The following is a 26,209-nucleotide window of genomic DNA, read 5'->3' as shown; positions in this document are numbered from 1 at the left end:
CAAGCGATTCTCATACCTCAGCCTCCCAAGTAGCTGGGATTATAAGTGTGTGCCACCACACCCGGCTCATTTTTGTATGTTTACTAGAGACAGGGTTTCACCATGTTGGCCTGGCTGGTCTCAAACTCCTGACCACAAGTGATCCGCCCACCTTGGCCTCCCAAAGTTCTGGGATTACAGGTGTGAGCCACCGCGCCTGGCCTGAGTTTTGTTAAGGGAGAACTTGCAGATCCTCAGTCGTGGGAAGGAGGTTCGCTGCCAACTCAGTCTTCAACATGACTTTCTGGACAGATTCTTGTTATTATTATTGTCAGTAACTTTTTAAATGAGCTAGAACTGATGCCGTTACATAGGGTTAGTTGGCTATAGGTGGGGTCTTCCTCTTGCTGTCATTGCCTGTTCTCTAACATTTGTTTTCAATAGAGGGACAGCTGGGAGGGTAGGGTTTATATTTAATACCTTTATGGGCTTTTCGGTGCATGTTCTTTGATTGCTTTGATTGCTGTTTAAATAGACTGGAAAGAGTGCAGAATGCTTTTTATTCGTTTTGTTTTCTGTAATGCTTCTCACTGTCAAAAATAAGAAAAAATAATTGGTGGTACCTAAGTGCTGCAGTTCCTGTGAGGAACCTGAGATGGTCACGGCCGTGTGGCGGATGTGCGTATGAGCCTGGGAAGACCCCAGGCCCGGTTGACTACGTGGAGGCCTTTCAGTGGACAAGTGTGACTCAGGGCCCAGAAACAGTGACGTTAAAAATATGAAAATATGTTACAATAGCAAGTTATTCTAAACCGTTTAATCAGCAGCACCCACAACAGTGCCTGGTGTACAGCAGGCACTAAATAAATGCTGGTAGCGAACGAAAGAGTGAATCATGCACACCAGATCTCACCCAGTGGTGGTGGCGTGCTGGAGGGTGATGCTGAGATGGATTCGGAGGCTCCATCCAAGGGCAATAGGCAGGAATCCTGTGCTCCCTGAGGGCTGCCTGCGAGAAAAGGGCAGGGCATCATGGTGGCACATGTAGCATTATAGCTGCCCTGATCTGGGTCCTTTGCTAAAGGACTCCTTCAGTTAATGGGGACAGATTGTGTGTAAGAGATCCTGTGGAAAGTTACGTTTTCCATCCACCCCTCCGACCATCCAATGAATATTTATTGAGTATTACCATACACCAGGCACTTTGCTGAGGGCTGGTGATATAGTGGTGCTAATAACTGTTCCCTGGCCCCACTGGTGTGGGGAGGATTCAGATGTTGTATGGCTAGTTATAAATTGGGAGGCAAGGCTGACCATGGCGGCTTACACCTGTAATCCCAGCACTTTGGGAGGCAAAGGCAGGAGGATCACTTGAGGCCAGGAGTTCAAGACCAACCTGGCCAACAAAGCAAGACCTCATCTCTACTAAAACTAAAAAAATTTTTAAAAAGTTAGCTGGGTATGGTGGCATGCACCTGTGGTCCCAGCAACTCAGGAGGCCGAGATGGGAAAATCACTTGAGCCCAGGACGTTGAGGCTGCAGCGAGCTATAATCGTACCACTGCACTCCAGCCTGGGTGACAGAGTGAGATCTTGTCTCAAAAAAATAAAAAATAAAAAGTAAAATAAATTAGGAGGCACCAACAGAAGAAAAAGACTGGGGTATGACAAGAGAGCCAACCAGAGGAGAATCATTTAGATGAAAGTGAGGGAGAGGAAGAGAAGACGCCATTTAAGCTGAAATGTGAGCACTGGGTAGGAGTCTGTGGGCGGGAAGATCAGGTGAGAACCTTCCAGAAGAGGGAAGGACATGCCCACAGGCCCCAAAGTAAGAAAACCCTGGACTGCATGTGGAACCGAGGGGAGCCAGGGTGGGAGCAGCTCAGAGAGAGGGGCAGGGGCTGAGGCTGCCGAGGGAGGCAGCAGGCATGGCGCCTAAGAGGCCTTGTCAGCCGTGTAATTTTAAAAGTTTGGTTTTAATCCCAACTTCTATAAGTCAGCAAACATTCATTCATGTGTAGAGGACCTACTGACAACAGAATCAAAAACCATAAACAAATACAGAATTAGACACTAGAGAATGTGCATTGTGTAAGTGTATCACTGTCTGTCTACACTCAGTGTTGTTGCTGAGGGGAAACTTACCTGTGGACACAGGTGGGGTGGAGGGGAATGGGCAGCCCCTGTTCTCGCTGTTCTTGGTGTGCACAGAGAAAGTCTTCCTTTGGCTCCAGGTTGTAGCTGACCTTGGCTGCTCCTGGCGCTGTTTCCCTTTTGATCGCTGAAAGCCTTAATGCTCTCTTGCATGCGTGAATGTGCAGCAAGCGAGCAGGGACAGATTTCAGCAGCAGGGAACCCCTCAGGTCCTGGCTCAGCGTGTGCCTGTGTGCCTCTCGCAGGCACCACCTGGCGGGGAGAGCAGTGGGTGAACTCCATGGCATTTTTGGGTTCTCTTGCTCCTCCCTTCTTCAGCTCCAGAATCTTCCATCCTTGCCCAGCTGGTGACTTGCACCCCTTTCCTACTGTTCGGCTTCTCTGTGTGTCTGAGCCTTTAGGGTGAGTAGAAAGGTGTAATGATCGTCTTCAGCCCAGCCCTACCTCTCAAGATGAGTGAGATACCATAAGTAATAACCATGGAACTTCGATGATCCAGCGACTGGAGGAGGAGCAGAGGAAAGCATCAATAAATAAAAAGAGGTGGACGATGGGCATTAATTTCTTGTCGACACGTGTGCTCCCAGCTGCAGCACACGTTCTGTTCTTAGGTCTGGTCTGCATTCCTCCTGGGTGACCTTTCCTGCCTGTTGCTGGGAGAGACACTCTTAGGCCTCTGCAGATATTAGTGACTCATGGGTCATTAAGATTATGTTATTTTTATCTTATACTGTTAGACCTTTTCCTTGATCTTCGGGGTCATTGGATCTCCCAATGTTCGTGCACCTTGGGCATGTTAGTAAAACTTTCTGTGCCTCAGTGTTTTTTAATCTGTAAAATGGGAACAGTGCCTTGTATACTGTCCAATATATGCAGCTTCATTCCCCGCACCCCAGGAAAGCACATAATTTTAATATAAAAAGGAAACAAATCAGCCCTCAGACCACACTGCTGTGCCCCTCTGCAGAGGAGAGGCTGAGGGAGACAAGGAGGAAAAAAGAAGTAAGAAAAGACAGTAAACCCCTTAGACTGTAACAATGAGGCCAAAGTGAGCTTTTATGAAAACCACATTTGAGCCCTGGAATAAAAAATTAGAGCAACATATTTTAAAAATTATTTATGATTTTAAGCACATGAAAGGCGTATCATGTACCCAGGGAGGGCATAATGGGGAACAGCTGGCTAACATGTGTCTCGCCATTTCTGAGGTTGTTCGTAATTCTCTGATATCCAAGAATAACAGCAATAATGATGCCACTGCTGACTGTATTAATAATAATAAAGAGGATTGGGGTGTCTTTCCTGAATCCTGCCGAAGTAAAGAGGAGAGCCTGGGCTGCTGGGTTTGGCCAGGGTGGAAAGGGGCACTACAGCCTACTTTCTTCTCAGGGGCAGTCCATGGAGCCCAGCCAAGGATCAAAGGATGTTAGGTTGAAGGAAAGGGCTTCAGAAGGGGAAGGCAGGAAGCCTGGGCTCCTGGCATGATTTTACCACTGACTGTGGCCATTCCCAGCCCCTCTGAGTCTCAGTGTTCTCATCTATAAAGTAGAGATGCTAATCCTACCTGGCAGGCACACCTGACAGAGTTTGTATGGACCGTGGATGAAATGATGCTCAGGGAAGTGCTGGGTACACTGCAAAACATTCCATACATGGAAGGGTTTGTTATCATCCTTGTGTTTCTCCAGGGCTTACCCCAATCAACCACCAAGCTCAGGACTGGACATCTAGGAGGTACCCAGAGATGCTTGTGCCATGAATGAATGTTTCTTTTTCATTAAACGTTCAGAGCCATGGAGTGGTAGCCTTGGACAATACTTTTTAAAGTATTTAGTCCAGTTCTCTCTTTTATAATTTGTTAGGTGGGTCTGGAGTAGCGCTTAGTCTAAGGCAGATTATCCTCCATTGCCGAGTCATCTGAGCACACTACCCAGTGCCCTGTGAATTAGGGAATTTTCCCGTACAGCTGGTGGGCATAAGTGCTGTTCCCTTTCACAGTTCTCTCTCCAGTCTTGGGTACTTTCCTCACACTCATGGGCTAAATACTCACAGGGGACCTTCTGTAGCTCTCTGGGGTGCTCTGTCCTGTGAACTCTAGTTGCCTTGCTCTCCCCCGACTTAGAGCTCAGTCTTCTCAACTCAGGGAGTTTCCTGAGCTCCACCTGTCTCCCCTCCTCTCCCAAGGCAGCGAGCTGGACTCACAGGGCTCCCCTTGTCTGTCTCCCATCTCTCAGGGATCGCTGCCTTTCATTGCCTGATGTCCAGTATCTTGAAAATCATTATTTCATGTATTTTGTTTGGGCGTTTTGGTTGTTTTAGGCAGGAGAGTAAATGGGTCCCTGTTACTCCATCATGGTAGGAAGTAGAGTTTCCCTTGTTTTCCCTTCGGAGATGAAGAAGCTGGGAGAAGGGTATGACTTGCTCAAAGCTGCACATCTCATTGGTGTCAGCAAAGAGGCAGCCTCCTGTCCCCACTGTGTGCCAGCACACAGGCAGGGTCCCTGCTCTCTGTAAGTCCATGGTTTGTTGGGCAGACAGACAAATCAACTGAGAATTTGAGACAGATGCATAAGTCAAGGAAAGCAAACCACAATGTATTTTATGAGGCGGGTATTCATCCACAGGGTACCAAGGAAGCATGGAAGGAAGTGAGAGGGCAAGGAAGGGCTCCTGGGAGGGTTGGCACATGAGCCTTGCGGTGAAGGAGAGGCAGGAGTCATCCAGGCGGGAGAGGAGGGAGAAAGTCTCAGGAACAGGTAACACGCACAACAGCTCGGAGGCAGGAAGCAGGTCCCTCGCCTCAAGACCAGTGTGTATGGTGTGTACTACGGGGGAGACCTATGTGTGTTTTATTGTGAATATGCACCTGCTCCATCCCCCGACAGAGTCCCTGAAGTCTGGAAATTTCTTCCAACACAAGTCTGCTGTGGTGTTTCAGCCTGGGGATGTTTGTGTAGGGTCTTGTTCAGGGCTATGCAGTTGATGTTACCATGAGGTTTCTGGTGGGACTCTGGCCTTCCACACTCTTGAAGGCAGCCAACAATATTCCTTTCAGTGATATGGAGCATCCTCCATCAAGAAACAGTTGAAACTTACCCCAGTCCCACTCCTGGTCCCAGTAAAAACAGCGCGGGAGCCCACTCCCTTTAGCCCATTTCTCTAGGTGAGCCCTACCAGATCTATTGCCAAGGTGAGGCTCAGGAACTGCCTGGAGGTTCTCAGCTGAACGTCTGCCAGAGCCAGACCCTGAAACAATTGATGGGTTAGAAATCTGCATCAACTAAATGCAGGCATTCCTGGCCCCGTGGGTGCTGCACTCCTGGGTGCCTTTGCACTTGGTAGGGGCAGGAGGGGGAGGCTTTTGGCCTATCAGAGGCCTTAGGCTTTTGGCTCACCTCTAGCCTGGTTTATTTCTACCAAAACCAGACCAGTTGTCTTATGACTGTTTGGATCCCAGTCTGGGCTCCTCCAGTGACAGCAACTGCTGTCATCAATGCTGGTTCTCCAGAGATTTCTCATTCATTCATTCATAAAACAATAGGGAACATTTTGGACAGTATCCTGTCCTCATGGGATTATGGTTTGGTAGGGATGGCTGGACATTCATCAATCACTCAAATAAGTATAAAATTACAACTGTGATAAGTGTTATAAAGAAAGGAATTAGGGCTTATGAAATACAGTGAAGGTGGGACTTGCCATTGTTTGGAAGCCAAAAAAGGCTTTTTCCCAGGAAGTGACAATAACATGAGACCTCAGTGTGAACAGAGCTTGGTGAGCCAGCGGGTGGGGGGTGGGGAGGTGGGAGCCATAGGGACGAGATATGCCCAGCTCAGCCAGTGTCTGGGTGCAGTCAGCAGGAACTACATGGAAAGGTCAATATGGGGACTTCTACAGGTTCCATGGGATGTGTTAAGAGTTTTGGTCTTTTTCCTAAGAGCAATGGGTGACTGTTGAAGGCTTTTTAATGAGGAGGCAAGAAGATTAGATTTTTGCTTCAGAAACCTCACTTGGGCTCCAGTATAGACACTGAATTGGAGGTGGGCAAGAGTAGAATTGTCAGATAGAACACAGGATGCCTAGTTAAATTTCAATTTCAGATAAACAATGCATACTTTTTTAGTATATGTCCCAAATACCACATGGAACATAATTACATTTAAAATTTATTGTTTTAACTGTATTTTTAAAAAGTTTTAAGTAGATTGCAAATATTGCATGGGACCTAATTATGCTAAAGATTATTCATTGTTTATCTGAAATTCACATTTAATTTGACATCCTGTATTTTTATTTGTTCGATCTGGCAACCCTTAGCAAGAGAAAATGTGGAGAGACTGGTTATAGACTAGTTATTGTTGTAAACTACTAAAAGATGTTTAGGTTAGGTAGCAGAGGTGGAGACGGAGAGGAGTGGACAGAAAAGGAATAGTCCTGGTTGGTCCAAATCTGCCATTCAAAGGCATCTGGAGGACAGAGTCCATCAGCTTCCCTCCCACTCTGAAACTAATTACTGCACACATGCCATTTAAAGACACGTGGGTATGGTATGGTGAACTCCATAGTCTCAGTGCGGGTCAGGTGCCTGGTCAGAACCTGCACTGAATGGCCTATAAGAGGTGTGCTGTGACAGTGTGAGGTGGTTTTCTTTCTGTCTCCATCCCTCCAGGCCAGAGACACCTGAGAGGTGAGTTCTGTGCATTGCAGTGACTAATGTGTGTGAAGGAGAGGTTTGGTAGAAAGGTCAAGACCTTACGACAATAGAGGCAGTATTGTAAGTTGTACACTGTTTTTCCCCATGACAACTCACATTTTACAAATCAAACAGTGGAGTAAAGCAGTCAAGAACACGGGCTTTGCCAGGGGTTTTAAACCCCATCGGTTATTAGCTTGTCTACACTATCTGTGCGATCTTGACTGAGATACTTTACTCTCCTGGCTTTGCAACATATTTTAAGATTAGCACTAAAGTACATTGAAAGCCAGGCCCACAGGAGATGCTTAGTAAATTGTATATGCTACTAGAATCAACAGTCTCCTTGTTTCAGAAGGCAGGCTTACTCTTAGTCTTCTTACACAACTCACTTGATTATCTTCTTAATTCACAGCTCTGGTTTTGTCACCGTTCACACTCTTCAGTGTCTTCCACTGCCTTGTGTAGCAGATCTCCATGCACTCATCTCAGTTTGCCCCAACTGAGTTTCATGGAGATCTGCTGCACAAGGCAACAGAAGATTGTTGCACATGAAGATTGTCACTATTGCCCATCAGAACCCCTTTGTCCAAGCAAACCACCCCGTGTAACCCTCCTTAAACACAGCTTGAACTTTCTACTTTTTTGTTTGCCTAGAATGTCTTTGCCTGTATCTGTTTAAGCCTTATTAATCAAAAGTATTTATAAGTTAATGTTAACAGAAATATGAACCAAAACAAGATATAAAACTTATATGTAAAATGAGATAAATGCCTGTCACTGGGGAAATGGCTAAACAAATTAGTATTCATGTCTACTGTGTAATACTACGCATCCATTACAGTAGCTGTATGCAAACTGTCCTGGAAAGATATCTATGATACGATGCTGAATGAAAAAAAAGCAAATTATGGAGGAATATGTGAAGTACAGTCACAGTTGCTTAGGAAGGAACCTAGTTCTATCTATATGGAAAGAGTCGGGATTAAATATATTCCAAACGGTTAAGTGAGGTTCCTTTTGGAGAGGAGGTTGGGAATTGAGTTGGAAGTCAAAGGAAACTCCTAACATTTAGTTAATATACTTTAATGTTTTAAGCTTGTTCGTTTACCTGAACTGTGTTAATTTTGTAATTGAAATTAAATCAAAATGCATAGAAAAAGGTTTAGAAGAACTAAATAAACCGTGGTTATGTTTCAGTTGTTAGACTGGGGAGGCTCTTGCCCTGTCCTTACTTATCATTATTTTATTAAAGAACAAAATGGTAACGGAAGAAGATTACCCTTCTGCCAAATCCAACTGAAATGCTACTCCCTCAACGAAATATGTTTCTAATTCCTCAACTGAATGTGCTGCCTCCTTTCTTTGAACCCTCAAAGTACTTTATATATTTTTTGTGGCATTTTCTCATTCTATCTTAGTGAGTATTTCAGGTGCCCAAGTATGAAGACAAGTATTTCATACCAGTCTTACTGCCCCTCTGCATTGAAGTAACGTGAAGCTATCATGGTAGAGAAGGAAATAGGATTTTGAGTCAGAGCGTCTAGATGTTGCCTCTTGTTCTGGATGTCTATTGCAGCCTGACAGATTAGCCCACACTTAGTAGCCTAAAGCAACAGTCATTTCATTTAATCTCATGATTTTTTGTTCAGGAACTTGGGCAGAGCTGGGCTGGGTGATTATTCTGCTTCATGTGGTGTTGACTGGGGTCACTTGGTGGTAGCCAGCTTGGAGGTGGGATGGACGGGAGGGTTCAGGAAGGCTTTAGTTGTATGCCTGCTGCTTGGCAGGGCAGCTGGAAGACTGGGCTCAGCTGAGTGCCTTTCCCTTACTGGGTACTCTCAGGACACCTCCGTAGACTTCTTGTGGTGTGATTCAGGGCTTCAAGGGATAAGGCGGACCAAAGCTGAGGCTGCCTGTCTTCTAAAGCAGTGGTCCCCAACCTTTTTGGCACCAGGGACTGGTTTCATGGAAGACAATATTTCCATGGACCAAGGGTAGGGGTGGTGGTGGCAGGGATGGTTTCAGGATGAAACTGTTCCACCTCAGATTATCAGGCATTAGATTCTCATAAAGAACACGCAACCTAGATCCCTCACATGTGCAGTTCACAATAGGGTTCATGCTCCTATAAGAATCTAATGCCATCACTGATCTGACAAGAGGCAGAGCTCAGGCGGTAATGCTTGCTCACCCACCACGCACCTCCTGTTGTGTGGTCCGGTTCCTAACAGGCCATGGACCAGTACCAGTCAGTTTGTGGCCCTGGGGATTGGGGACCCCTGTTCTAAAGGATGGAACTGGCATAGTATCACTCCTGCTATACTCCACTGGTTAAACATCCACAGATCCAATGCAGATTCAAGGGGGGTGGGAACAGAGATGCTACCTCTTAAAAGAATATGTGTGAAAGATGCGTGGCCATCATCAATTTATCACAGCTTTGCTATGAGAAATACAACTTCTGTGTCTCAATGACTCCATTTGCAGGTTATAAAGATCCAAAGCTATAATGTGTGCAAAGCATGCTATGCATTATAAAAAAAACAGTATGCACTATAAATATTAACAATTACCTTGGTACTAAATCTATGCCTTACTCAAGGCAGGTACTCATTAAATGTTTAATACTTTGAAAGCAAACTCATTTAAACACAGATATTTCCTAAGAAAAACATAAAGAACGTGATGCTGGATGATCACATAGAAGCGTGGCGCAGTTTTAGAGTATAGACTTTGGATTAGGTTGACATGAGTTAAATCCAAGCTCTGTCACCCAGTTCCTATCTATATGGCCTTTGTTAATTCGCCTCACCTCTCTGAGCCTTAATTGCCTCATCGTATGGAAATAGTATTACCTACCCAGCAGGGTTGCTGTAAGCATTGGAGTTAATTTGTGTCAAGCACCTAGTAGGGTCACATAGTAGGTGTGCAGTTTTTCTAAGATGATATCGAGTCATATAGAAAGTTTGGACTCCTCACTTATTTCTCTACACTGCTCACCTCCATGAGCTCAAAGGATTGAGAGGAGTCCGGAGTCCAGGTCCTTGTGAGAGCACTGGGGAAAAGGGAAAGGCCCTCCTTCTTGTTTCTCCCAGTCTCTTCCTCTCTCCAATGTTCACCTCTGGGAATCTGTGTCCATGCAGCTTTTTTTTTGTGAAGCCATTCCTCTCTGCTGGAAGTGGCCCCCTTTTCAGACCTGTGGCTCTTCCTTTCATAGATGTACGAGATCAAAGCAGGAGGCAGCATTGCAAAGAAGTTCAGCGCGGCTCTGCAGAAGCTGAGCTCGCCCCTGCAGCCCCGAGTTCCAGAACACAGCAACAACAAGATGAAAAACCTCTCCTACCCATTCTCCAGGGAGAAGATGTACCTGTGAGTATTGAAGCTGCTGGAGCAGGGATGTGGGAAGGGATGGGAAGGAAAATTGAATACTGTTCTATGACTCAGCCCTGGGGCTCCCAAAGTGGGTGCCCCAGTGCCTGGGAGAGAGAGTAGGAAGCATGCTCTCATGGTGACATTGTCCCTGTGCCTGCTTTGTGAACCCCCTCCCCATGTGAGATTGTCCCAAACAGCCAAGGGTGCTTGTCCAGCAGGAAATCCACCATTTGACCATTTTGCAGGATGGAGGGCAAACCAGGGAGCAGCCAACAATAAACTTTGGAACTCTGTGAGAAAGTGGTCAGACACCTGTGTATCTTCTGTAGGAAAACCTTCTACCCAATTGCCAGTCTAATAGGGTTTCAACAGGATATGATAAACCAGACAGAAGGTGGATGAAGCTTCTGGGTTTCTGGATTCCAGCTGCCTACTTGTACACTCATTGACTCTCAGGGGTCTTCCCCTGTCACTGCACCCTGCCTAGGAAGAGTGAATAAAAGCTCTTCACAGAGATAGCCACTTGGGAAACGTTTGGAAGGGGGAGCCACAGCTGGGAAGTGGGAGATGCAGGCGCCAAGCATCAACTTTGCTGTAGGAGCTAAGGAGAAAATAAACAACCATCGAGGGTGGTGAGAAAATGGAGCAAGAGAGGGAAAGGCCAGGGCATGGAAGGGCAGAGAGGACAGAAAGAAGGACCTTCTCATTTTAGGAGGTGGAAGTTGTGGAGCAGTGTTTCTGCTGTCCATAGGAGACCATCTCCTATCCATCTTTGCTGTGTTTGATATTATCCTACACACATGAATATGCTGTTTCATTTGCATATATTTACCCTCTCATTGAGTCCTCATGTCCCCTTGCGAGGTGGCGGGCCAGATCTAACTATCTTCTATTATAGATACCAAAGTCTAGGTCCATCCAGGGTCATACCACCCTAAGTGGCTGAGCTGGGCCTTGCATGGTGACTGGTGGCTTGCTGCTTTCTGTGTCCTGTGCTGCTTCCCTGCATCCCCTTCCCTGGGCCTTCATTTATGCTGGTGCTGGCATCTGAATGGTCACTTCACATGCACCTCCGTTCGTTTTACTTCTGTTGTCCTTCAAGACTGGTTCATCAACACCTTCCTTTTGAAGGATATTCTGCTCTTCCCAACCAGAAGCATGCGCTTCACCCTCTGAACTTTCATAGCAATGGTCTGCATGTTACTATGTTCTACTCTGTGTCAGTTACTTGGAGAAATGTACATTCCAGTGACTGGGGCTCCTGGGGTGCTGGGAGCATATTTCCTTCCTTCATCAGTGCATCCTCTAGCACAGCTTCCTCAGCATGACAAACATGCCCCATGTGCTATTTTCTGAGTGAAAGCTCAGTATATGAAGTTAAAAACAGACCCAGCCCTTGCATAATTAAGATTTTTCTAATGGATGAGATGACAGTGACATTAAATCAAATTTTGAAGAATCAGAGTGATAATCCAACACCCTGAAATGATACCCTTTTTGTTTTGTATTTTTCACTGTCTTTGTTCATGCACCAGTATCTTTTCTACATACTTTCCATTTGGAACCTTACCATCATATAATATTTTTCTAACATGGTGTAATCTTTTTCTTTACACAAAGTTTTCATAATTATAAATTTCAATGACTGCATGATACCCTATCCTGTAGATTTGGGCATTGCATCTTACTGCTATAATCTTTGTTATAAATACCTTTTCAATAAGCATTTTTATTTATGTTATTTTTCTTTCCTTGTGTTGAGTTTCTTCCCTAAGATAAGTTTCTAGAATGCGTTTTTAGAATTACTGAGTCAAGAAGGGCATAAACATCGTGTGTGTGTGCACCTCATAAGTCTTGCTATGTTGCTTTCTAAAGATTTGTTGTGGGCCTGGGGTGGCAGTGGTCTCAGGGCAAGGGTAATGAAATGAATTTGCCATCTGCTCTCTTGGTGTCTCCAGGTACAACATCCAGGAAAAGGACACCTTCTTTGATAATGCCACCCGCAGCCGCATTGTAAGTAAATGGATGTACTGTGTAAGGAAAGAGGATGGGGAAAGGGCTGAGTTCCTAGTTGGCAGGGCATTCTCTTACCCTCCCTGCCACCTCACACCGTTATTTGCTTGGAGTTGCCTAGCAACAGAGAAGAGTATGCAAGAGCTTCCCCATTCCCCAAAAGAAACAGCAAATAACTGCCCTCCCTCGTGGTTTAAGAGGAGCGTCTTCTCTTTATGGGTTCTCCATTAAAGTTCTTCTTAGAAAAAAAAGAAAAACAGAGGTGGTCATAGTTGGTGCGGGTGTTAGTTAGGTGAACCCCTTGATTTACAATTGAGGAAACTGAGGCTCTGAGAAGCAGTGCATTGAAAAAAAATTATATAGATCGTTAGCGTCAGAACAAGGATCGTTAGCGTTAGAACTAGTCCTTCTGATTGTTGGGCCACTGTGTTTGTTTATGCATTTTCCCTTCTTTCAACTCCCAAGACAGAGTCATGTGAATTTCTATAACAAGGAATGCTAGTTAGCCAATTTGCGCAAGAATAATATCACCAGCCCATTCAATAGAAAGCCAACGCTCGTGACCGTAGCTCTTCTTCTACAGTCGTTTTGCCTTCATGTCAAGTGTTTGAATTTTGTAGGATGATTGGTTCTAATAAAAATCTGCATATGGCTTGTGTTTCTGTGGCCCCTGCATGAGCTGTAGAACATCTTCATTCACCGATTATTCTCTATCACCCTAGAGGTCACATAGCCTATGGGCAGAAGAGAGAAAGAGGGGCCCAAGGAATGCCAGAAACTTACACATGCCCACATGGGACGGATGGAAGTGCGTTTCCATTGATCCTTACCAAAGAACTGAAGTTTCCACAGGAGGAATGAGGATTAGATATCTAGAAGGACCTCCCAGCTAATAGGGTGGTAAGAAAATATAGGAATAAGAAGGGACAGGTGATTAGAGGAGGCTAGGCTATTTCCCAGGCACACTGCAAACATGACATTAACTCTTACTTGCAGGATGGGCAAGGAAATCTCAGATCCCTTAGCCTAGTGTTTTAGGCAGAGTTAAAATGGGCATAGATCTCTTTTTTTTTCCAATGGAAAAAGGCATTAACGTCCCATTTTCTTGGTTGATGCTATTACAAACCAATTAAATCTCACTGTGGCTTGGGTCCCACGACTGTGGGGGAGTTATAAGGTGTTGTGGAGATTACTCGATAATTGCAAAGTACTCGTAAAATAATACAATGTCATATAAGTGCTGTTCCTAATTATTATTGCTGTTGAATTACTGCACTATATTAGGAGCAGAATTAAACACTCTGGGGCTCCGTAGTTATTTATTTACCACTCCCTTTAGGCTGTGGCTGGAATATGGGAGTGTAAATAATGATGGAATAACACTTCTTCTAGCATTCATCTCTCCTTCTGGAAGCATCTTCCTTTCCTCAGTCCACCCCACATTGAAAACAGGGGAAAAGAGCCTTGAGTTTTTTCCTGGGGTCTATTCTGTCCTGGACTTTGGTTGGAGGACCTCACCCACATCTGTGGATGTCTCCTCTGTGCCTGCTTCTTTGTGGGTGTCTGAGCACCTCAGCTGTTTGTTGCAAAGCAGACTTCATTGCTGGGCATCTCTTTATAGACTGGCATAGGCTGGGGACTCAGGAGGTCACTAGTTGGCCAGCAGGTTTACACCGACCCACCTTTGTCCCTCCCTGATTCTTTTGTGGGAAGCACCCCTTTCCTCCCATGTAAGAAACACAGTCCCCTGCAGGCCCCATAGGCCAGGGGATTCTGTAGGCTGTTTTGGGCATGTAGGGCTTCAGGCAGGCAAAGCCACTGAGTCGGCAGCTGCTGTGTGCCTAGGACTGTGCTCTAAGACATGAATCTTCAAGGAAGTGTATGATATGCTCTGATCAGGGAGGCAAGATGAGGACCCAGGAAAAAACCAGAGAAATAAAGACATCAATGACCAACATAGAGGTAGCTCCTTTGCTGTTGCAGAGCACTTTCCTGTGCACGGTCTGGCTGGCGTCCCCGAGCAGCTGGGCGAGATGGCCCCATTACAGATGCAAGCTGACCCTCCTGGTGTTTGCTCAGGACCCTCTGCACCTACCTCCACGTTCGGAGCTTTCTGCTACCACACTGGCTCTCCCTGTCAGCCGGGCTCCAGGCTGGGGGAGGGGGCCCGCCCCTCCCCGGGACCCGCCAGACAGAACCCCGCCTTCCCTGAGGTTCCCCGACGTGGGCGACAGACACTGTGCCCTACTCCACAGACCCAGGGCTTCCTCCCAGCCCTCCCGAGGCTATGTGGTCTGGGGTGGGCTCCTCTGTTTTCCTTACTTCCTGTGACTGCCGTCCATTTCTAGCCTTTTATTCATTTGTTTTTCTCAGGGTGGGGCGAAGGGGCGGGGGATGTGTGCGCGGGGCTTACATCCCTTGTTTCCTCAAAGTCCTCAAGTCTGAGTGGGGTTGATGTGCGGGCCATGAGCCAGGCACATGCTTGGCTTCGTCCTGGCTCCCAATGGGCCCGGGCGCCTCCCGCCCCTGCCAGGCAGTGGTGAGGGTGACACACGGTGGAGGGCGGGGAGGAGCTAGGAGCTCACAGCTCTGCTGTCGTCCCCTTTTAGGTGCACGAGATCCTGAAGCGCACAGCCTGCTCCCGAGCCAACAACACGATGGGTAAGGACCCCAGCCCGCGGGCAGGGTGCTGACGGGCGCTGAGGCGGCTCCCGCCCCGTGCTTTCAACAGCTCCCTTGGTCGGCAGCAAAGAACAAAACAAGCAAATGTCCCCCACGGAGAGGCTGCTTAGCTTGGGCTGAGAAGCCTGCCTTGGCCCCAGGAGCAGCGGGGGTCCCATTTCTCAGTGGGGCTGCCCCCAGGCTGTTGTAACTTCTCCCAGGCCCTCCTCCCAGGTCTCCGGGCTTTCTCTTTCTCTTTTCCCTGTACCGCCCACATCTGCCACTTTATCCGGATAATTCTGCGGCTCCTCTGTTTTTCACCATTTCCAATAGTTTCTAATAACCCAAGAAAAGCATCTTAGAGGTCCTTTAGTCCAACCTCCTCATATTATGTAAGAAGAGATGAACCTCCAGAGAGGGGGCATGACTGTCCTAAGCCCACACAGCACGTGATGGCTGAGTCTGAGTGAGCCTCTTCTAACTTCAGCATTCTTCTCACCATATCCGGTTGAATCTGTTTGCCCTGTGGTTCGTTTCTTAAATATTAGGGTAATTGTCTTGGAAGCATTTGGGACCAAGTATAAGGCAGGCAGTATAAGGCAGGCAGTCCAGATCCTGATGGATTGTGTGGAAGACATCTGTGATGGCCCAGGTACAATGTGAGCTGTGCCCATAACCCCATGAGACTGCTTTTTCGAAAAATGTGCCAAAAAGTCACGCACAAACACCTTTTGCACAGGAGTCATTCTTGCATGTTGAACCCTTGTTCCCAAGGTGCTGCCATCTCCAAGCGGCTTCTGACAGCTTTGGGAGAGCTGCCTTCAGAATGCGCTCTGGGATGGCAAATCTTTGGCTTTTGAGGCAGCTTTAGGTTGAAAAGGGTTCAAAGTCATTTGGAGTCCTGTCTACTGAATAGAGGAGGTGATCAGGCTCAGGAATAACAATGATAATGATGATGTTAGCTAGCTAATATTTGAGAGTGTGTTGTGGGGCTTGTAAGCTGCCTGGGTACCCAGGGCACAGTACTGGAGAAGGAATCAGAATGGGTTTTATGCCATGATAGTCTTTTTAGAATAGTGCTTAACCTCTCAACGGGACAATTATGTTTGCTTAAATTTGCTTTGCTATATTCATCTTGCTACAAGATTCCAAATAACAATGCACTTTTTTAAAATCAGACCTTCCATGTTATGTTATTTGTCTGGAACACGGTGCTGATGAGGCGAGGCTGAGTAAGTGGGTGAGAGAATTAGCCTAAAAAACAGAGAAATTATATATATATGTATACACACATATATATACATATACATATATACATATACATATATACATATATATACACATATACATATATATACATATATACACACATATACACATATATATACACACACACATATATATATATATATATGAGTTTATTAAGCATTAGCCCACCGACTCAAATGTTAATCTCCTTTGGCAACACCCTCTCAGACACACCCAGGATCAATAGTTTGCATCTTTCAGTCCAATCAAGTCGACACTCAGTATTAACCATCACAAATCCACCCATTGTCAACTTGAACCCATACACATCTCCTGAGATCATACATAATCTTCAAATAAAAGCAATAATAAGGTCATAATTACACCTAACATAATACAACTATCCTTCGTACAACTGGAAATGCACTCATCCCCAATCCAAATACTATTACATAAAGTTAACAATACCTAAATGCTGATATGAGGTCAATAAATCTTATGTCACTTGATAAAGGAAAAAGGAAATAAAATGAAGATATTTCTTAGTGCAAGTGTATACATGTACAAACATGTTTTTAACAAAAGAAGGAGGAAATACTCATGACAATTGCAGTCCTCGTTTCTGCAGCTGGTCATGTGGTCGTAGCTGGTGTTGATGACTACCTTCTTCACTAAACATTCTGTATTCCCTTTGCCTTCAGCAAGCACCTCAGCAGGTCGTGGTTTTTTTCCTGGTGGAGTGACCCAAACCATTCCTGAGGGGTCTGGGCCATTTGTATTTCTGCCTGGATTGGGCTGTTGTGGTTTCCCATTGACCTTAATCACAGGGCATGATAATACTAAGAGACGCCCTAACGAATCTCCTGTATTGCATGTACACTCTTCCTTACCTCTGTTGTGGAGTAGTAGACTGATTTCATCTTGATGGTCTGGGTCAATCACCCCAGCCAACACTGTAATTCCCTCCTTAGCCTGTTGACTTAAAGGTAGGAGGAGCCCAAAGTGTCCAGGTGGCAATCTTAACTTCCAGTTTAATGGAATTGTTGTTGTGTCTCCTGGTGGCAGCATTCCTCCCTCTGAAACTAAGATCTCTAGGCCAGCAGAATGTAATGCTGTGGGAACAGGAAGCAGAAATTTTGCTAGTGGATCACTAGGGGCAATGGTGAGTGGTGCCACTTCCACTTCAGTGCCTTGATTCTTGGACCCGTGAATCCTGGCTATGGGAGAAACAGTACCATATATTGGATGCTGATTCAGAGCATACATGGCCTTCTGGGGAACTTTGCCCCAGCCCAGCAAAGTATTGTCACCTAGTTGGTATTGCAACTGTGACTTCAAAAGGCCATTCCACCATTCTGTCAATCCAGCTGCTTCAGGATAATGGGGAACATGGTAAGACCAGTGAATTACATGAGCATGAGTCCACTGCCACACTTCTTTAGCTGTAAAGTGAGTGCCTTGGTCAGAGGCAATGCTGTATGGAATACCATGATAGTGGATAAGACATTCTGTGAGTCCATGGATGGTAGTTGATATGGTTTGGCTGTGTCCCCCTGCCAAAACTCAACTTGAATTGTATCTCCCAGAATTTCCACGTGTTGTGGGAGGTACCCAGGGGGAGGTAATTCAATCATGGGGGCTGTTCTTTCCCATGCTATTCTTGTGATAGTGAATAAGTCTCACAAGATCTGATGGGTTTATCAGGGGTTTCCACTTTTGCTTCTTCCTCATTCTGTCTTGCTGCCACCATGTAAGAAGTGCCTTTCCCCTCCCACCATGATTCTGAGGCCTCCCAGCCATGTGGAACTGTAAGTCCAACTGTAAGTCCCGGCCATGTGGAACTGTAAGTCCTTTTTCTTCCCAGTCTCGGGTATGTCTCTATCAGCAGCATGAAAATGGACTATTACAGTAAATTGGTACCAATAAGAGTGGGGTGTTGCTGAAAAGATACCCCCAAAATGTGGAAGCAACATTGAAACTGGGTAACAGGTGGAGGTTGGAAGAGTTTGGAGGGCTCAGAAGAAGATAGGAAAATGTGGGAAAGTTTGGAACTTCCTAGAGACTTGTTGAATGGCTTTGCTCAAAATGCTGATAGCAATATGGACAATAAGGTCCAGGCTGAGGTGGTCTCAGATGGAGGTGAGGAACTTGTTGGGAACTGGTGTGAAGGTGACTCTTGTTATGTTTTAGCAAAGAGACTGGTAGCATTTTGCCCCTGCTCTAGATATTTGTAGAACTATGAACTTGACAAAGATGGTTTAGGGTATCTGGCAGAAGAAATTTCTAAGCAGCAAAGCATTCAAGAGGCGACTTGGGTGCTGTTAAAAGCATTCAGTTTTATAAGGGAAGCAGAACATAAAAGTTTGGAAAATTTGCAGCCTGACTGTATGATAGAAAAGAAAAACCCATTTTTCTGGGGAGAAATTCAAGCTGGCTTCAGAAATTTGCATAAGTAGCAAGGAGCCTAATGTTAATCCCCAAGACCATGGGGAAAATGTCTCCAGGCCATGTCAGGGACCTTCACAGCAGCTTCTCCCATCACAGACCCAGAGGCCCAGGAGGAAAAAATGGTTTCATGGGCTGGGCCCAGGGTCCCTGTGTTGTGTGCAGCCTAGGGATTTGGTGCCCTGTGTTCCAGCCGCTCCAGCTGTGGCTGAAAGGGGCCAACATACAGCTCAGGCTGTGGCTTCAGAGGATGGAAGCCCCAAGCCTTGGCAGCTTCCATGTAGTGTTGAGCCTGCAGGTGCACAGAAGTCAAGAATTGAGGTTTGGGAACCTCTGCCTAGATTTCAGAAGATGTATGGAAACGCCTGGATGTGCAGGCGAAAGTTTGCTGCAGGGGCGGGGCCCTCATGGAGAACCTCTGCTAGGGCAGTGTGCAGGGGAAATGTGGAGTTGAAGCTTCCACACACAGTCCCTACTGGGGCACTGCCTAGTGGAGCTATGAGAAGAGGGCCACCCTCCTCCAGAACCCAGCATAGTAGATCCACTGACAGCTTGCGCTGTGTGCCTGGAAAAGCTGCAGACACTCAATGCCAGTCCATGAAAGCAGCCAGGAGGGAGGTTGTACCCTGCAAAGCCACAGGGGTGCAGCTGCCTAAGACCATGGGAACCAACCTCTTGCATCAGCGCGACCCAGAGTCAAAGGAGATCGTTTTGGAGCTTTAAAATTTTACTGCCCTGCTTGATTTCAGATTTGCATTGGCCCTGTAACCCCTTTGTTTTGGCCAATTTCTCCCATGTGGAATGGCTGTATTTACCAAATACCTGTACCCCCATTGTATCTCGGAAGTAACTAGCATGCTTTTGATTTTACAGGCTCATAGGCAGAAGGGACTTGCCTTGTCTCAGATGAGACTTTGGACCGTGGACTTTTGGGTTAATTCTGAAATGAGTTAAGACTTTGGAGGGAAGGCATGATTGTGGACTTTTGGGTTAATTCTGAAATGAGTTAAGACTCTGTTGGGAAGGCATGATTGGTTTTGAAATGTGAGGACATGAGATTTGGAAGAGCCAGAGGTGGAATGATATGGTTTGGCTGTGTCCCCCTGCAAATCTCAACTTGAATTGTATCTCTCAGAATTCCCATGTGTTGTGGGAGGGACCCAGGGTGGGTAATTGAATCATGCGGGCTGTTCTTTCCCATGCTATTCTCATGATAGTGAATAAGTTTCATGAGATCTGTTGGGTTTATCAGGGGTTTCTGCTTTTGTTTCTTCCTCTTTCTCTCTTGCCCTCTTGCCACTGCCATGTAAGAAGTGCCTCCCTCCATGATTCTTGGGCCTCCCCAACCATGTGGAACTGTAAGTCTAATTAAACCTCTTTTTCTTCCCAGTCTGAGGTATATCTTTATCAGCAGTGTGAAAATGGACTAATACAGTAGTCTTGGCAGAAGCATTGCGTACAGGATAGGAAAACCCATATCCTGAGTAAGTGTCTGTTCCAGTGAGGACAAACCTCTGCCCTTTCCATGATGGAAGAGGTCCAAAATAATCAACCTGCCATCATGTAGCTGGTTGATCACCCCCAGGAATGGTGCCATATTTAGGGCTCAGTGTTGGTCTCTGCTGCTGGCAAATTGGGAAGTCAGCAGTGGCTGTAGCCAGGTCAGCCTTGGTGAGTGGAAGTCCATGTTGCTAAGCCCATGTGTAACCTCCATCCCTGCCACCATGGCCACTTTGTTCATGTCATTGCCCATTGAGCAATGACAGGGGTGGCTGGGGAAAGAGGTTGAGTAGTGTCCACAGAATAGGTCATCCTGTCCACTCCACTGCTGAGGTCACCCGCTGGTGAACACTCACATGGGTTACAAATATCTTCACAGTTTTTGACCACTCAGAGAGGTCCATCTACATACCTCTTCCCCAGATTTCTTTGTCACCAATTTTCCAATCATGCTTCTTCCAAGTCCCTGACCATCCAACCAAACCATTGCCTACAGCCCGTGAATCAGTATATAATTGCACATCTGGCCATTTCTCCTTGCTTGCAAAGTGCACAACCAGGTGCACTACTCGAAGTGCCCACTGGGAAGATTTCCCTTCACTGCTGTCCTTAGGGATGTCCTAGAAAGGGGCTGTAGTGCTGCTGCAGCTGTCCACTTTTGGGTGGTGCCTGTGTATTGTGCAGACCCATCTGTGAACCAGGCCTGAGTCTTCTCTTCCTCTGTCAACTTATCATAGGGAGCTCCCCACGAGACCATTGGTGTAGACTGGGGAAGAGAAGGCAGGGTGGCAGGAGTGAAGACCATGAGCATTTGAGCCACTTTCTCATGTAACTTACTTGTGCTTTCAGGACCTGCTTGAGCCCAATCACATATATACCACTTACGTTTGATGATGGAATGCTGCTGTTCATGACCCACTTTATGGTTAGATGGGTCAGAAGGCACCCAGTTCATTATAGGCAGTTCAGGTGCCATGGTGACTTTATGACCCATAGTCAAACGTTCAGTTGCCATCAAAGTCCTGTAACAGGCCAAGAGCTGTCTCTCAAAAGGAGAGCAGTTATCTGCAGAAGATGGCAGGGCCTTGCTCCAATATCCTAGAGGCATGCGCTGTGATTCACCTGCCAAAGGCTCCAAACAGCATCCCTATCTGTGACTGACACCTCAAGCACCATTGGATCTGCTGGGTCATGTGACCCAAGTGACAGAGCAGCTTGCACAGCAGCCTGGACCTGTTGCAGAGCCTTCTCCTATTCTGGATCCCACTCAAAACTGGCAGCCTTTCATATCACTTGATAAACGGGCCAGAGTAACACATCCAAATGAGGAATGTGTTGCCTCCAAAATCCAAATAGGCCCACTATGTGTTGTGCCTCTTTCTTGGTTGTAGAAGGGGCTAAATGCAGCAGCTAATCCTTCACCTTAGAAGGAATATCTTGACAGGCCCCACACCACTGGACCCCTAGAAATTTTACTGAGGTAGAAGTTCCCTGAATTTTAGTCAGATTTTTTCCCCATCCCCTGGCATGCAAATGTCTCACCCATAAGTCTGGTGTGTTTGCTACTTCTTGCTCACTGGATCCAGTCAGCATAATGTCATCAATGTAATGGACCAGTGTGATATCTTGTGGAAGCGAAAAGCGATCAAGGTCTCTCCAAATAAGATTATGACACAAAGCTGAAGAGTTGATATACCCCTGAGGTAGGACAGTAAAAGTATATTAATGGCCTTGCCAGCTGAAGGGAAATTGCTTCTGGTGGGCCTAATGGACAGGAATGGAGGAAAAGGCATTTGCCAAGTCAGTGGCTGCATACCAGGTACCAGGAGATGTGTTAATTTGCTCAAGCAATGAAACCACATCTGGTACAGAAGCTGCAATTGAAGTTACCACTTGGTTAAGCTTACAGTAATCCCCTGTCATTCTCCAAGATCCATCTGTCTTCTGCACAGGCCAAATGGGAGAGTTGAAGAGGGATGTGGTGGGAATCACCACCCCTGTGTCTTTCAGTCCTTGATGGTGGCACTAATCTCTGCACACCCTCCAGGGATGCGATATTGTTTCTGATTTACTATTTTTCTAGGTACAGCCAGCTCTAATGGCTTCCGTTTGACCTTTCCCACCATAGTAGCTCTCACCCTACCAGTCAGGGAGCCAATGTGGGGGTTCTGCCAGCTGCTAAGTATGTCTATGCTAATTATGCATTCTGGCACTGGGGAAATGACCACAGGATTAGTCTGGGGACCCTCTGGACCCACTGTAAGTCAGACCTGACCTGAAACTCCATTAATTATCTGACCTCCATAAGTCCTTACTTTAACTTGATGATCACAATGACGTTTTGGGTCCCCTGGAATCAACGTCATCTCAGAGCCAATGACCAGTAGTCCCCAAAAATCTGATCATATCCCTTTCCCCAATGCACAGTTACCCCAATGCACAGTTACCCTGATAAAAGGCTGGAGGTCTCCTTGGGGAAGGATGGGAGAAAGATTAACAGCATAAATTGTCAGTAGTATAGTGGGGTCCTTCCTCAAGGGGACTCAACCTCCCCTTCAATCAAGGGATTCTGGGTCTGTAAACTGGCTCAAGTCCGGAAATTAATTGATGGGCCATGATTCTCTGTTTTTATAATTCAAATTAGTCTTTTGTCCATTTGACCTAGAAGTTTTCTGCTTATATAAATTAAGTAGGAATGCAGTAGGCTTCCTATAAATTTCACTTCTAGGAACACTGTGATTAATAAGCCAATGCCAGAGCTCTACATAAGTCAGATTATTCTGATTGCTGCTTTGCCTCTGCTGTCCATTACAGTAGGTACACCCACCTTGCCTTTGACAGTTGAGTGCTGCCACTTGGCCCCTGCCACTTCAGGATCCAATTATTCCCATTGTATTTAAATTTTATAGTTGAGTGACTGTGGTTCCCACTGTTAGATCTGACATAGAGAAGAGTGATTACAGGGCCCTTCAAAGATGCAGGTGCTGCCCTCACAAATCTATTTTACAAGGCATTGGTCAAGAGTATATCTTCTGGACTTCCCAACTAGGATGAGTAGGTCTAAAGTGACTAATCCACTCCACCATCCCAGTCTCCCTAACCCTTTGGATCTCTTCCTCTACGTTAAACCAAGAGAGATCAGGCATTTTCAGCTCGCCACAGGGGGCCATGTTTTAATCCATATTTCAGCTAAGCAAGCAAATAAACTATTAGAACCCCTTTTAACTCCCCAGGCTGCAACATTAAATGCAGAGTCCCTACTTAATGAGCCCAAATCAATAAATTTAGCCTGATCCAACTCTATGTTCCTTCCACCATTATCCCATATCCTTAATATCCATTCCCATGCCTGTTATCCAGATTTCTGTTTATATAAATTAGAAAACTCAAGCAGTTCTTTTCTAGTGTAGTGCATCTTCTCGTGGGTCCTACTGTCAACCTCACATCTAAGGGCCCACTGGGGCTTCAGTCTATTTATAGGTCTAGAAGCAAACAGGGGTGTTGGGGGTGGCTCCTGAGGAGAATCAACATTATTTTGCCTGGCAACTGCCTCAGGGGAGGCCATCACTGTTGCATCTCATTCTTTTGCAATCAATGCCCTGACTTTAACAGTAGATACCTGGAGAGGCTGTGAATGCACCTTTCACTGCAGGTCAGCCACTTGCATGATAAGAGCTTGTGTCTGTTTTTCCACAATTTCAGCTCTTTGTCTACAGGAGATAAGACTGTCACTCAGGGCCATCTTAGCAGATCTGATGCTCAGAATCTGCTTTTGAAGTTGGGAGTTAGAATCCCTGAGTTCATCATTTTCTTTCATCACTTTGTCCACTGAACTTAGGAGCAACCAACCGCTTCATTATGTTCCTTGGTTCCCCGCATATGGTCAAAGGTATTATGTATAGAGTCACTAATCTCCTTGCCTGTCATGAGCAGTGAATCAGGAGTGTCAAATGCATTTATTTTGCATAACTCTCTAAACAGTTCATGCCAAGGACTATCAGTGTTCTCCATACTATTAGAAGTAGAGTCCTTAGCATTTTGGGTTCTAATCATATTAAGCATCCAACTCCAGAAACCCCAAAACCAATGAAAGAACTCCATCCTTAATATTCTGTTCCTCTAGAACCACTCCTGGTAGAAAATCTGTATTAGTGTTCTCTAGAGGGACAGAGCTAATAGGATATATATATATATATATATATAAATAATACGAGTTTATTAAGTATTAACTCACATGATCACAAGCTCCCATGAGCTGAGGAGCAAGGAAAGCCAGTCTGAGTCCCAAAACTGAAGACTTGGAGTCTGATGTTTGAGGGCAGGAAGGGTCCAGCGCAGGAGAAAGATGTAGGCCAGTATAGTCTTTTCATGTTTTTCTGTCTGCTTTATATTGTAGCTGCACTGGCAGCTGATTAGATGGTGCCCACCCAGATTAATGGTGGGTCTGCCTTTCCCAGCCCACTGACTCAAATGTTAATCTCCTTTGGCAACACCCTCACAGACACACCCAGGATTAATACTTTGCATCCTGCGATCCAATCAAGTTGACACTCGGTATTAACCATCACACCTCCCATAGTTCATGTTTTTTTCTTCTCAATCTTCATCTTCCACAACTTCCTGCATCCTTCCAAGCCTTCTTTACTGCACCTCCATCTTCTGATAGTTGTTGGAAGGTGCTGTTGACCTAGTCAACTGCTCTCCTTCTGTTTCTGCCTCATGGGCCACATTTTCCTTGATTTCTCTTCCTTGTTCCACATTTTAGATGTTGTCAGCTTCCAAGTTCCTTTGGCTTTTGCACTCTCTATTTTCTCTATATAGATGACTTGCAGCCATCTATTTTTGCTCCTGTTTCTCTCACCAATTGCAGCCCTGCATTTCCAGTTACTGGATGGATACCACCACTTAGATGTTCACCAGAACCTCAAAATAGCATGTCCACTTCTCTCCTTTCTCTCTCCTGCTCCTCTTCCTGTTAATGTGACCACTTTTTTCTCTATCTTTGCTCATGCTGTTTCCTTTTCCTGAATGTCCTGCCTGTGTTTTTCCCCAATCTCAGTGTGCCTATCCCCAGATCAAACATCGCTGTCCTCCAGATTTTTCCTTAAAGCCCTTTCCTTGGAGCTCTTATCAAACCGAATCTCTTTCTTGCTTGTTTTCTACACCCATGGCTTAGACTTCTAAGGCAGTGAGTCCTTGAGATATTTCTGAGTCATCTTCTATGCCTCAGTGCACCTCACTGCCTGTCTCACACATTCTACTCAGTTGATTTGATTGAATGGATTAATTTAAAAATGCCCAGCCTGCCAGTCCCACAGCAGTTTCTGGTCAGTTTCTGACTATGTGTGTTCATGGACAAATAACCTCTCTGCATCTCAGCTTACTTTTATGTAAAATGGGGATAATAATATCTATCTTGCAGAGTTTTTGTGAAGATGAAATAAGCGGCTGTTAGCTTGTTTTGTAAACTGGAAAGTCCTAAAAACAAAAGTTTATTTTGGGGGACAATCCCCAGGTTGTTGGAAGGCCACTAGAGACTAGAGGCCCTCTGCTTTAACACTGATGTTTTTTATTGTGTGTGTGAGAATCTGAGGGTTTTTTGGTGATGTCTCAAAGTCAAATGTCAGGATTTTGTTGTTGTTTTTGAATTGTATTTATAATTTTGTCTTTCCTTTTTGACATTCAAAAAACATTTAATGAGCACCTGCTATGTGTCAAATGATGTTAGAGAAATGGAGGGATGCCAAGCTGAGTTTAGCATAATTTCTACCCTTGAGGGGCTCTTAGTTTAGCCATGCAGACAGACGTGGAAACAGATTGTGATGAGGCAATGTGGTAGGTGCTATAATAGAGATACATACAGAGTGCAGTTGGGACACAGGGGAGGAGGCAATTAATGTCCATGTGTATGTCTCTGTATGTCTAAGTATCAATGTAAATCATTGCTCCCAGGAAACTTATGTATGTCAGGAGTGATCATCTCCAATTACAGATGGGCACAAAGAGGATACGTGACTTGCCCAGGGTTACATCTTGAGTTAGAAATGAGTCTAGAACTTGGGTACTCTTGCTCTAATCGTATTTCCAATACCTTTGAGATGCTACAGAGTGGGAGTGGAATTAGGCTGAGTCTTTAGAGTC

The 26,209-nt window shown here is 45.6% G+C and overlaps 1 protein-coding gene across 1 annotated transcript in view; it reads left to right on the top strand.

The window, feature by feature from the left end:
• The window catches only part of ANO2 (anoctamin 2), a 386,124-nt gene that overhangs the window by 99,069 nt on the left and 260,846 nt on the right, over nucleotides 1–26,209 (top strand). Inside the window, exons 5-7 of the mRNA XM_031001166.3 lie at nucleotides 10,047–10,198; nucleotides 12,160–12,214; nucleotides 14,824–14,875. Coding sequence (XP_030857026.2) covers nucleotides 10,047–10,198; nucleotides 12,160–12,214; nucleotides 14,824–14,875 — 259 coding nt within the window. The remainder of the gene's footprint in view (nucleotides 1–10,046; nucleotides 10,199–12,159; nucleotides 12,215–14,823; nucleotides 14,876–26,209) is intronic.

Source organism: Gorilla gorilla, chromosome 10 (genome assembly GCF_029281585.2).
Source record: "Gorilla gorilla gorilla isolate KB3781 chromosome 10, NHGRI_mGorGor1-v2.1_pri, whole genome shotgun sequence".
NCBI classification, from domain to species: domain Eukaryota; kingdom Metazoa; phylum Chordata; class Mammalia; order Primates; family Hominidae; genus Gorilla; species Gorilla gorilla.
This window is presented reverse-complemented; position numbering and strand designations above follow the sequence as displayed.